At 33.9% G+C, this 13654-nt stretch overlaps 2 protein-coding genes across 2 annotated transcripts; one reads left to right on the top strand and one right to left on the bottom strand.

Moving 5' to 3' along the window:
- Positions 1–324: 324 nt before the first annotated feature.
- Positions 325–7618, bottom strand: LOC144437397 (mitochondrial inner membrane protein OXA1L-like). The gene is made up of 9 exons (XM_078126327.1): positions 7547–7618; positions 6189–6380; positions 5361–5550; positions 4753–4896; positions 4251–4336; positions 3501–3665; positions 3080–3181; positions 2446–2611; positions 325–800 (listed from the first exon to the last, which is right to left on the bottom strand). The coding sequence occupies exons 1-9, from the start codon at positions 7616–7618 to the stop codon at positions 700–702; spliced, it is 1218 nt and encodes a 405-aa protein (XP_077982453.1). The 3' UTR covers positions 325–699.
- A 254-nt stretch (positions 7619–7872) lies between these two features.
- Positions 7873–12725, top strand: LOC144437612 (putative RNA polymerase II nuclear localization protein SLC7A6OS). Its single transcript, XM_078126589.1, has 4 exons — positions 7873–8031; positions 8909–9328; positions 9948–10293; positions 10575–12725. Exons 1-4 carry the CDS (start codon positions 7873–7875, stop codon positions 10772–10774), a joined length of 1125 nt encoding a protein of 374 aa, XP_077982715.1. The 3' UTR covers positions 10775–12725.
- Positions 12726–13654: the final 929 nt, after the last annotated feature.

Raw genomic sequence — 13654 nt, 5'->3', positions numbered from 1 at the left:
GTTCGTTTGTTGAGCTTGTGCGACATTGTGCAATGGTCTCTTAGTTTGTTAAAAGCATCACACACTGAAAATGACTCATCTGACGACTACAACCAAAAGCTATCAGATGATTTGACAAAAGAAAATATCAAACTACCATTCACTTGACATTTCAATTAAATAAAAATGTTTTGATTTACCACAAAACATTGATTTGACGATCAGAAAATGGCATAGGTTGGTTCAATTTCTCAGATGGTTATATTCAAAACTGTAACTACATTGTATTTGTGTAACTTAGCAATAATACAACTCCACTGATGTATCTCAAATAAGGACAATTATTTTATCAGATATATTTTGCTGTTAAACTCTGATACATGCAATACAAATTACATTGTATTCTTTTCATAACAAACCAGGAAAAAAAACTGACTCGGTGAGATGTTCATTGTAGTATAGTATCACGCACTTGGTTACAGATCCTGTGGATGTATGGGATTTTTTGCATCAAATTACATGTAACCCTATTGACTAGTATGTGTGTGCAACCATAAGGTTATGCTGTGGTCCACGACCTTGTACCCAGTCTCATCATTACCCTAATAGATTTGGTCCAGTTTCTACATGATTTATTTTGTGTTTTTTTGTCAGAGGTCTTGTAGCTGAGGTTGACATCTACTGTCTGGTTGGGTTAGTATTTTGTCTGGCTAAATTGTGTCATCTCTTTGACACAGGTTTCTTTCCAGATTTGCTATATTTTCCAGACAGTGCTTGTTCACGTTCATGTATTTCATAAGCTTTCTCTGCATTTTTAAAACCTGCAAATACAACATGAATAGAAAAGTAAGCTTAAACTTTATTCACCAGAAGTGTGGCTTGACAACTGACCTACATTATTTAATCCACCAAACATTTTTTTTAGACAGCGCCATCTATGGCTGGAGCACAAGAAGACAATAACACTGATATAGCAAAATGATGACATCATACAACACATATCAGGACAAAAAATTATAATTTACATGTTGAATCTTTTATTAATCACATTGTAGACAGTACCTTTCTGACTTCACATCAAGACTATTAAAAGCATATTATTTATTTTTAATTATTTTTTTTTATTTTAATTTCTTAGAAAACGCACTACACATACGTCACAGTGCGATGTACAGAAACTCTAAAAAGAATATGCAAAATTTAAAAATACACATTGCAAGTGGTAGGGTAAAGAACACACAGTCCTGAGGTGAAATAAATGTACAGCAAAGCAAAAAACGAATCACTGATAATACATATTAAAAAGATAGGTTTTCAAACCGCGTTTAAAAGACTCAACATTCCTTGCAGTACGAATCTCTACAGGTAACTTATTCCACAGTGATGGCGCGCAAACTGAAAAGGCTCTCTGGCCGTATGTCTTACTGAATGTACCGCGGGGTGGAATCAGACGTAACTTGTCTGCAGAGCGGAGATCTCTAGAAGGAACATACTGCTCTATCAGCTCTGTCAAATACACTGGTGAAAAGCCTCTAATTACTTTAAAAGTAATTAACATAACCTTGAACTTAATACGTGCTTCTACTGGCAGCCAATGTAAATCAACTAATACAGGTGTAATATGGTCAAATTTACGGGAACGACTAACTAAACGTGCTGCAGCGTTTTGAAGAGATTGCAAACGGTGAAGCTGATCTTTGTTAATTCCATACAAGAGACTATTACAATAATCTAACTGAGTTGTTACAAATGCGTAGATCAATGTCTCGGTAGTGTCCTGATCGAGAAGTTTACGGATCTTGCCAATTCTGTATAATGCGAAGTGGGCTTTTCTACAAACTTGGTTTATGTGGTTTTAAAAGCATACAAATTATTATGAATTAATAGTATCACCACCACACTTACTTTTTGTAAAAATATGTTACCATGATCAACTAAAAATTAAAAGTATCACTTGAAGATATATAGATACTTTTTGAGTTTGAGACTTTGGACTATTTACGGCTCAAGAAGAGTTTTAACGTAACAATGTTTTTGAAAAGAAAACCCTTTATTTCTATAATGATATATTTGCTCTCTATAGAACCCATTATTTCTATAATATATTTGCTCTCTATAGAACCCATTATTTCTATAACAATATATTTGCTCTCTATAGAACCCATTATTTCTTTAACAATATATTTGCTCTCTATAGAACCCTTTATTTCTATAACAATATGTTTGCTCTCTATAGAACCCATTATTTCTTTAACAATATATTTGCTCTCTATAGAACCCATTATTTCTTTAACAATATATTTGCTCTCTATAGAACCCTTTATTTCTATAACAATATGTTTGCTCCCTATAGAATTCTGTCACCATGCAAAATCACTTGGGGACTTCACCATCAAACATTTCACAGTCTGATGGCCTTCATGAAATGTAATTATTTCAGAAAATATGGTTCACAAGTAAACATACCTGATTTCATGCTTTTGAAGAAACCGCCAGTTGCTGGTTGCAAATCTTTTGGTTGGTGCTGTATCCTCTCAGGAATATCAAAGTAAGTCCTGACTTGGGGTATCTTTAGTAATGCTATCTGACTCAATGTAAAGGCATTTGATGTACACCAATATGTGAATACAGCCTGTAACATACAAATATCAGAAAATATGACATCAGAAAGGGTTTTAGAAAGTTTGGCAGGCTTTCTGTCAGAGTTGACATTCAATGTAGCAGACTTTCTATCACTAAAATGAAATACAACATTAGGAAAAAAGGTTTAAAATGTAATTATATTTGATTTTCAACCAACTTAATGTTATCACCTAATTCAACTGTATTATATCATTAATTTGACAAAAGATATAGACACATTTTGAAAGTTAGCGAAATAAAAATTCACTGAGAAATTATCACCAAGTTGGAAAGTGACATGAGAGTGAATTTTAACATTATAATATTTGACAAATATTGCAATTACATTTAACGATGTAATTAAAATATCAATTGCTTTGCTTGTATTTATTGCAGCTGATAGACAAGATGTCAAACAATTTTATCCAGACATTAAAATCTGAAATCAGAGACATTAGAGAGAAAGATTTGAACATACCGTTGGCATAGATGCCATTACTGGTAGGACGGCAAATGGCATTATCCTCATCATAATTTTTACATGCTGCATCTGTGGATTCTGAACACCTTCACCACCAAGCTGAAATCAGATACACAGGTTTATCAAAATCACTATGACCTTGTGACCATGTGACCTTATGACCTTAATACCATGACACAGATACTTCCCTCACTGCCATAGGTTCTTAAACTAATGTCCTCTATACTCATAACTCAATGACTGAAAAGTATTACAAGCTACCTTTCTAAGATTTTTTTCAGTAACTTTGCAATAAAAAGTGACAATTTTACATGAATATATCACTGTCCAAATATGGGTGTGAATCAGATCGTAATCTGCTTGCCATGAGGAGGTAAGGGTGTGCACACACACACTATGTGAATCACTACAAACCTACCTCTATTGACGCTAACATTGTTAAACTAGCTACAACTGGTAGAATATAATATGGATCTGCAACTGTTAAATCTGTAAACCAATATAAACCACCAGTCTTCATACTTTCTACGGGTAAGGTTGCCATCCTTCTTAATCCAATAAAAAATGAAATAAATATAGGTGCCTGTTGATGAAAAAGATATAAATTAGTTGTTTGGAAGGAAACAGGAAATAGTGTACTTTAAATACATGCCATTTTGCTGTATGAGATAATAATGAATTAGATATACAAAGTCATCCACAATAGCATTGTATAATTATTACCTTGCACAGACAGTGGCACAAATATTCTGTATACCAAGTATAGATCTTCAGCATACAATCCCTGCTGCCTCAGTATTAAAGTACATGCATAAATTATTCACATAACTTTTTTGCTACTGGGTTCCCATTTGTTGAATGGGGCACAATCTTGGTTTAAACCATACCAAAGGACTATATCTATTCAGAAACAAATGGCAGAGGCACTGCTGGAACTGGCAACATGCAGATTCCAATCGGTCACTGTAGGAATTTGATCATCATGAGTTCACATAGTCCAGAAGAGATGATACAATGAGGAAATCAAATTACAGCTATAAAACCTAAAATATATATGTGTTACCTTGTCAAATACAGATGATGAAGACTCGCATAGATATGTGTTAGAGATAAAGGAATAATGTTGTTGTTGTTAGATAGTATGATCTGTACGTTAAAACATACTTACCTGTGCCAAAGGAATTAAAAAACTTTTCAATGGATTAACATTATTACGTTTCATGAATAATTGCAGTTCATGTGCTGCCATGGCAACTGAAAACAACAAAGAAAAGGTGGTAAGATCTCTGAGACTTCCTGAAATTTGGAGTATATGGGAATTATGTTACACATTTCAAATTATACCAACAATTCACTGGAATAGTTGTACATTCTAATTTTGTCACCTGTATACACATATAGGTTGGAATTTTTGCTGGTGATGTGTGTGCTACTATGTGTGTGTGTGTGTGTGTGTGTGTGTGTGTGTGTGTGTGTGTGTGTGTGTGTGTGTGCCTGCACCTGTGTGTGTGGTGAGTGTTTCAGAACCCTTACAATAGGAAAGGTAACACATGTAAAACATTCAACCATAACTTTGATGAGAGATCAAGGATATAGTACTAGGAACCCAGGTAGACTTTACTAACTGTACTTCACACAACCATTCAGTCATACATTTTCATTTGACATACTTTCTTCTTCGTTACCACTTTTCCTAGCATCGGACATCCTCTTGCTCATTTTCTGCATAGTGGGCATTACATTGTTCAGTTGAATTGCATTCTTCTGAGCCTTGATATAAACTGGGAATATTAGAATCCTTGCAAGAACAGTTCCTAAAAGTTACAATAAGTTCCATAGTTATTTCCAGAGTGAGGACAACCAACATTTTGACCATAAATCTGTTAGTCAAAATTAGTAGTAGTCTGAAAAATCCAGCTGTTGGTTCACTTATGTAACCACTTTGTATTCTATAGGCAGAAACAACACTTGGATCTTTCAGGCTACATCAGTTGTCAACTATAACACTTGCTGCAATAGAATCCAATAAACAAGACACATACATTTTCCTTCATTTAATAACTTTTTATGAAATACCTGAATTTCAATCAGGATAAAAATGCAAAACAGGTTTGTGACTTTCATTCACTGTATATCCTTTCCATTACAAGTCAAATTATGTATCATGAGAAGAATTTTAACAACATCGACATAAAAAAAATAAGTATCGTCCATCCTCAGACATTGCAAATGTGCTCATTTTAAAACAGTACTTTAATATATGAGATTGGATCCTCACCTAATGCTATTGCACCCCACCACGGGAGATGAAAATCAATATGTATTGCCTCCAATATAGACTGTATGAAACCAATGGGTGTTGCACCACCAAGACCCAGTTCTGATATAGGTACTTCTTTTACTTGCTCTATAATCTGTGCTGCATCAGGTGCTATACTGACAGGTGATAATGGGTCTGTTGAATGTATCTGGAAAATAAACCAAACAATTTCACATCCTTTGATATTTCATTTTTCAAATGTAAATGTTTATCACACGATTTCAAACATCATGACAAACTACTGTATTTAGCATTGTGATCTGCATCAAATATTTTATCCTTCTTTCAAAAAGGAAATGGACTTTATCCTTATATTAAAATGATTCACAATTTTGCAAAACGTCTCTGCATTTTCTAAACACTAGATTAAAACTGTTTCAAATTGCAAATTGTTGACTAGATCAACATAACTGAAAGCCTGTTACAGCAACCCTAGAAGTAGGAATGATGTCTTCCTACCTAAATGCTGGATTATCAGGATTACTTTTCTCTAGGCAAAGTTTCAATAGATTGAAAGATTCCTTATTGTGCAGTCATCCTTTCATCACTTGGTTTAACCAATGGTTAACAAGAGTGCCAACAATTCTGCATCTGTCAGTATTATTGTTTCATCTGATATAGAAGTCTTATTGAACAATGGTACTGATTTGAGTACTTCTTTGCTATATCACCATACTGAGTTTACTTCAAGTTTGCTGTTGTTTATAATGTGTTAGTATGCATACATTGCAACATCAAAAACAGATTGCAATGTATTCGGATGAAGTGTTTCAACATCATTCTTACTGCCTGTGAAGTAACATCTGTAATAGTTGTCTGATCAGCTGTCGTGGACCAGTCATTACTATTATATCTGATTCCTACACCAAGTCCAAGTGTCCTCCATTGTCCAGGAGTAAAGTTTGTACATATATGACATCTATTACTTGGTTTCTGTAGTAATATCAATCTTGGTTGACATGAGATGTTTCTTGATACCTGAAGACAAAAATAAATTCATAATATGTCATATACCAATAGCATAATGAGGTGACGGATCACAATTTCAACTTGTCCCATTTCAACTCATCCCATTTTCAACTCTCCCCATTTTCAACTCACCAAATCTTTACAATATAATTTACCTGTGCATATATGAAAATTGAAGCTAGTAGTACTCTGTTTGGATGGTCTATGGTATCTCGTTTTCTACTAATGAAGTACCATTTGCGCTGTAAACAGGGTATACATGTACAGTACATACAACAGTCATTTTGATTTTATCTCTTGCAATTTGTCTGTATGGAAATCGATTTCCATCAGTTGTACACTTAGGAAATGTACACATATTATGGTTAAACGAATTTTGTAGCTCCTCACACCCTCTTCTCTTAAAGAACTTTAAGACCCGCCAAATGAAACTCCAGAATTATTTTAGCCACCCCTTCTGTCACGTACATTACAGTGGATATAATGATGCATTAATGTTGTAAAGTTTTGTTCATTCCTTTTAGTGCAGGTTGGATATGCAACATCTTACTCAGTTCACTCTTGTATACATCATCAGTCTAGAGCATGAGCCAAGTAAACCACTGTATAAGATATTACATAATTTGAAATTGACTCAAATGTATATTGTTACATGTATCATTCAGAAAATACAAAGAAATCTCCTTTATTTTGAAACGAAAGTGTGCATTTTACTGACATGTGAAGACCGCATGAGGATATTTAGTCTATCACACACACACACACACACACACACACACACACACACACACACACACACACACACACACACACACACACACACACAAATAATAAATGAAATGCCAAAAAGATGAGTCAGGCCCGTTGAACAGCTTTTTTTCTGGCCTTAACAAAAAAATTCTTTTACACACTGTCATGATGACATGATACATACAGCCGATTGGCCACAGTGTCCCTGATATAGCACAAGCGATATTACTAATTATTCCTGCTTGCAGACGGAGACGAAACGTGTGCACCGCATGCAACAAAGCGAAATCAGACGAACGTCACTGCTCACCACATCGCCAGTCACCTTAAATTATGAAATGGTCGACCGATTCACATTCTACGTAGATTTTCTGTTTTGGCATTCACTTTATAATTGATTATATTTAAATGTGACATATACTCACTGTTGTTCTACTTGTTTGCGTCAATGTACATCTTATACTACCGACTCCACGCAAACTTATGTAGGCAGCCATTGCTGTTTTCAAGCTGAGCGTAGTGTGGATTTGTAGTCTGTACATTCAGTAATTTTACATTGCTTTGACTTTGTAAAGAAAATATGTATAACCTTAATAAATTTGTTAGTAAAATATCAAAATATCAAATAAAAAATATCGTATCAAAATACGATATAGATAATGCTGTACATAGTATCTAATTTTTTTTTCAGTTCTGACAATTTGGTTGTGCGCCCCCATTTGGCCATGTGGCCAATCAAAACTCTTTGAAGATGGCTGCGGTGATCAGAGTGAAACGTAAACGTACGATTGATCCCGCCGATACACTCATTTTATCGTGTAAGAAATCCAAACAAGCTGACAGCGAGCAACTACCAGATTCTAGTGAGATCGATAGTGTGTTTAGATTCGCTGGAACGATTGCAGGAAAGGTAAGAATCATGTAACAAATATGATGTACTCAATCACGTCATGGTGGACGAAAGTACATGTAATAACAAATTATAATAATACAGCTGACAATGCATTAAAAAAATTCGGAAGGATACCTTTATTTTGTGTATCACTGTACGATTGTAATAGCTATCAGTTTTATGTATTATTTCAAGTATTAGTTACCAAGTATAATTTAATATCAGAATCATTTGATAGCAGAGGAACTGTTTAAATTACTTTCTGTAATGGTAAACAACCTTCGATTGTGCAATGTCCTTGAACTCACGTGATCGTCGTAATATCACTTGTCAGTAACACGTCAGAGTAAAAAAAATACGTGATGTTGTTGAAACAAAAATATGCCATTTTTGACACCCAGAATTCCATCACTTCACATTTCAAATTTTAACCAACGTTGAATACCTTTTAATTTTTTCTTTTGCCATTTCTGTTTATAGATTTGTATAGATCTGTATCATTTAATTATATATATATATATATATATATATATATAGTTTTGGTAGTACTGGAACTCTTTCTTGGGTGTAACTCGGAGTTTCACGCATCATCAGACACTGAGTGTCTGATGATCGCAATATGCGTGAAACTCCGAGTTACACCCAAGAAAGAGTTCCAGTACTACCAAAACTATTACGCTCTGCCACTGCGGTATAGAGCACTGTCTTAGCAGATTGATACTCACCGAGTTATATATATATATATATATATATATATATATATATATATATATATATATATATATATATATATATATATATATATATATATATCATTTTATCACATTGTGGGTGGTATAAAAATATATTTATATTCTAAATGAGTTTCTTTCTTCTTTCTTGAATTTCTTTACAGGATGAACCCATTGACCAAATCCAGAGTGCCATTGACAGTGCCAAACAAAAATTAAAAAGAAGTGGACCCAGCAAAATTCTTGAACAGATAAATTTAAAGAGCAGAGAATTACGAAAGACAGTATCACAATCAAGTAGATATAAAGTTGTTTCTAAGCATAGAAATGTAAACACTGAAAGTAATGATGATGAGAAACCATCTAAAGGAGAATGTGAGAAGAAACAAACAAGGGATACCAGTGGCTCTAACAAGTTGAAATCCATTTGTGATGATAAGGAAAATAGCTCACAAAACTTGAAAGAGGTCAGAGGTGATGGAGCATGTGCAGCTGAAGATACTACAGAGATTGAAGCCAGTAGACTTTATTGCCTTTATGATATTGTACAAGAAGAACAAGAAGCACAGCATGAAGTGAGAAAGGTGGGATTACATCATAATTTACTTTATCAACATCAAAGAAGGTCATAGGTTACATTTGAATCTCATTAATCATAGACCCTTTAATATAAGGAGTGGTCTTCAATCTCAGTATTCACCATGTTTTATACACTAGATTGAGTAAATCAGATTATTTGAGATTAGAAAAGGGTGATTACTCTTTAAAACCACTATGATTTTATATGTGGGGGTCACTTAATAGGTCAGAATGTAACCCAATGATCAGCAAAAATAAAATTACTATCCTATTGTATATGATGTCATTTTAGGCCAGATAGTGTTAGAATGTAACTTTATCAGTTCAAAAAATTTTTGTTTACCATGTTTAAAAAGCTTGAAATTGTAACTTCATACAAGAAAGCAACCAAAACATGATAACCCAACTTTCTTTCAAACCGTTATATATAATATTATAACTATAATCTTATGTTGTACATTACACATGTATATACAATAACAGTGGAAGAAGGCTGGGTGATTCAGCTGAAATATCCTAGGTAAATTATTAACACTTTGAGTTTGGAACTACTACAAGATATGACTCCAAAGCAAGTGACCGTAGTTTTGGTTGTATCTTATATCTGATTTCCATTTATTTCAGAAAAGTCCAGGCAGCAGGACAAAATCACCAAATCCTGATGTCCTTATGTGTAATAACATACAGATGATTCGTGAAAAACTCACCATTGAGGATGAAACAAAACCCAAACCTAAAGAGACTGAATATGTATATGATCTATATTATGCCGATCCGGCAACACTTGATATAAAGGCCTTGGAGAGTATCACTGCTATAATGGGTTATAGTAATGAAGATTTTCTGTTTGCAAATAATGACGATGATGACGTCCGAGGAAATGAGTATGACGATGAAGATGATGACAGTAATGATGAAAGTAATTGGAGAAATGATTATCCTGATGAAGATCCCAACTATTTTGAGGAAGGTGAGGAGATTAAAAATAATTAATGATTATAAAAAGAATAAACAAAAGAAGAAGATTATTAAGTTGTCATGGCAACAGTTCATACAAAATGCTGTAGTCTGATGTGATTTTTGATTACTTTGAAATTTTAAACTCTTGGTTTAGTTCTGATATTAACAGAGAGTACTAATCATTAGTGTAATGTCAAGTAATTTATGTATTTCCTAATATATTACATACTGAAGTCCCGGTAATAACTTGTGATATAACATCAAGTATTGTCCCATTTGCCTTTGTTTCAGATGGACACCGTTGCCATGGTGATGATGACCTTTCTAGTGATGAAGAAGAATCAGATGATGAATATTGTAATCATAATTCTGAGTATCGATACAGAAATATGGATTATGAATATGAAGTCCAGGATTACAATGATCGTGATTATGATGATGATGATGATGAGGATGAGGATGATGATCGACATGATGGCTTCATTGTCTGATAAACACAACTTGGAGTTATAAATTTGTGCATTTATTTATTAATATACATGTACTATTTATTGTCAAAGATATTTTTGAAGCTGACTATCATGAAATGGTGCTTTCTCATAAAGTTTTCTCAAAATGTTCTGTCACCTTTATAGAACATATTTTAACATGAAAAATACATTTCATAATGAGTACTTCAATCATGTGTGAATTCAGTATTAACTTTGTAAAATATATCAACACTTTATTGTTAGGAATAAGGATGCTTTGCTCAACATCCATTTGAAACCAAAATGGCTACTTGAAGTTACCACTGATCAGTCAGAAAATTAAAAGATAGTTCTTGCATTCACAGTGTAGCATCTTGACAACTAGCAAAGAAGAATATTTGAAAATAAATCAAAGTTTTACTCGTAATCTACCTGTATGCAGTAACTTGTTGAAAAAGCATGGAACTATATTCACTCTGTAGCCAATGATATACACACCATATAAAATTTCATCCCAGGAACTAGTCTTGCTGCTGATCCTTCGGGCTATTCTGCTGATTGTGAAGGCAACCAAAGGTCACTACTGAGGGTGCTAGCACCCTCTTTTATAGTGACCTTTGGTTGCTTTTAAAGCAGAATAGCCCGAGGGGTCTAGCAGCTAGACTACGCAGCTAGACTACCCTGGAACAGATCCTATGGAGACCCTTCAACTTTCCTGTGGCACAGGGTTGTAAGAGAGCTGTAGCCACAGACCTGTCAACAGAGGACCAGGTGTGGCTATATTATTGTGTACATTGCTGTAGGTACACTGCTGATTCTTTGATGTGTATACAGGCCTGATGTCGCAGGGCCTGTCTTGTTTTTACACTTGACAGCACATGTGTTTACTTGACTGTACCATTGCATACATAGAAGTATACACATGTATGTCAAAACTATAATTTAATCCTAATTTCATATATTTGTACATACAATTAGAATATTACAATAAACCATTTGTGAAATACTCTCAGGAATTACACACCTGTACACATACCTGTACCAACAGACCTGTTACATGTCTGAGTACAGTCCTGGAATCCAACCAAATTTACAGACTCTATAACAGAACTTGTACACACATCTTTGGATACACGTGTGTGTATATCCTTGTTTCAGTCATGTGATCACAGAAGTGTATAGTCTGAAGTTACACACCTGTATACGTACCTGTGCCAACTGACCTGTTACATGTCTGTGAATACTATTATGAAATCTCATTAAATGTACAATCCCTGTAGCAGCACTAGTTGCACATACCCTTTTATAAGATCTGGACTGGGCCCACAGACTGGGCTTGTTACAGGCATGTCCTGTAATCTGCCTGTGGATTTCCAGCTGTGTATAAACACTATTAATAGATCACTCAAAGCATTTGCAATACTTTTGAGATGGCACATAATTTTCGCCAATGTCAGCTTGAAACAGGGCATCCCATTATTGTACTTTCTGCATGAGGAATAAAACTTTAGAAACCTTTACTTTGTGTAAACCAATGTGGGGATACCTTTTTTAATTGTGCATGTTTTGAAATACAGTGCCATAAAATTTTCAGGTAATTATTATCTAAAATTAGACTAAAAGTTCCATTCATTTTTTAAATTTTATAAGAAAAATTCTTTCATTTTCATAATTTTGTCTTTGAGTACAACACATATTTCCTTAATATAAGATTTGATTAAAGTTTTCAGTACAGAAACAGAAACGGTTCTCATTCTATTCCATAACATTTAGATATATAGTTAGGTAGTGATCTACTATATGTCGTGCCTTGATATCCTTGATAAAGAATTTTGATTCGAAACATCAGATTGCATTTATTGATTGGGACTGTATCACTTATTCCTTATGCACTACTATATATATTGATATGTATACTAGAATACTGAGAAACCTCTATTATGACTCTTAGTTGTCCATTTAAAATAATACCAGAAGACACTTTTATATGCTAAAGGCATTACTACATACTTTAATCAAGGTCTTATGTAGTAAGAGTTTTCAGTTAGGATAAAAAACTATGAAATCTCAGCTTGTGCCACTTTAATAAAGTCACAGTTTTTGTAGTTTTTGCAGACATATGAGTATGAAAGGTATAAACAATAACTGACATTCACAAAAGTGTTCCTTTATTCAGTTTTATGGGAATTGATGACAATTTGTAAATTGTACCTATAACTTTCATTTGTCTTTTTTAGCCCCCCCCCCCCCCCAGGGTGTGCCATTACAATGGGCTTCATCCGTCTGTCCATCTGTCCGTAATATGTAGTTTCTCAGACATACAGTATCTGATTTCTTTCAAACCTGACACAAAGGTGACATATCAAGTGGGACATAAGCACATCAATGCGTCTTTTGATATATATGCAAATTTGACTGAATGGTGGCCATATTTGTAGTTAAAAAAATCAATATTTACTGCATTACTCAAAAACTGTAATACACAGACACTGTCTATTCAAGCGTCTACCCCATATTATCAGATGCAAGCCACATTAGAGACCTTGACCTTTGACCTTAACCTTCAAGGTCAATTATCAAAATCAAGCCAATTCCTGGCTATCACATACACATTGTAGTGTTTACATATTGCCAATTTCGTTTAAATCATTTTTACAAGTAATATTGAAGAAAGGAACTATACACAAGTATTATTTTTGGTAACAATCGCTATATTTGATACTGCATAAGTTAACTAAACAACTTTAATCATAGACTCTATTCATAGACCATCAAAAGTAAGCTATTACTTACATATTGCAGACACTGTGTAGCAATTATGTGTGGCTAATGTCTTTTAGATCATGTCTATAGATAATGCAGAACCAGATAAACATACACATGCATTATTTTTGGTGCTCA

Source organism: Glandiceps talaboti, chromosome 7 (assembly GCF_964340395.1).
Source record: "Glandiceps talaboti chromosome 7, keGlaTala1.1, whole genome shotgun sequence".
NCBI lineage: Eukaryota > Metazoa > Hemichordata > Enteropneusta > Spengelidae > Glandiceps > Glandiceps talaboti.
This window is presented reverse-complemented; position numbering and strand designations above follow the sequence as displayed.

What these genes read in the sequence shown, in the direction of transcription:
- LOC144437397 (XM_078126327.1), bottom strand. Translation starts at nt 7,618, where the DNA reads ATGGCTGCCTACATAAGTTTGCGTGGAGTCGGTAGTATAAGATGTACA. An exon ending in CGCAAACAAGTAGAACAACA is followed by an intron (nt 6,381 to 7,546) that starts GTGAGTATATGT and finishes TTTTGTCTTCAG; the next exon opens with GTATCAAGAAACATCTCATG. An exon ending in GTGGGGTGCAATAGCATTAG is followed by an intron (nt 4,897 to 5,360) that starts GTGAGGATCCAA and finishes TGTAACTTTTAG; the next exon opens with GAACTGTTCTTGCAAGGATT.
- LOC144437612 (XM_078126589.1), top strand. Translation starts at nt 7,873, where the DNA reads ATGGCTGCGGTGATCAGAGTGAAACGTAAACGTACGATTGATCCCGCC. An exon ending in CTGGAACGATTGCAGGAAAG is followed by an intron (nt 8,032 to 8,908) that starts GTAAGAATCATG and finishes ATTTCTTTACAG; the next exon opens with GATGAACCCATTGACCAAAT. An exon ending in CACAGCATGAAGTGAGAAAG is followed by an intron (nt 9,329 to 9,947) that starts GTGGGATTACAT and finishes CATTTATTTCAG; the next exon opens with AAAAGTCCAGGCAGCAGGAC.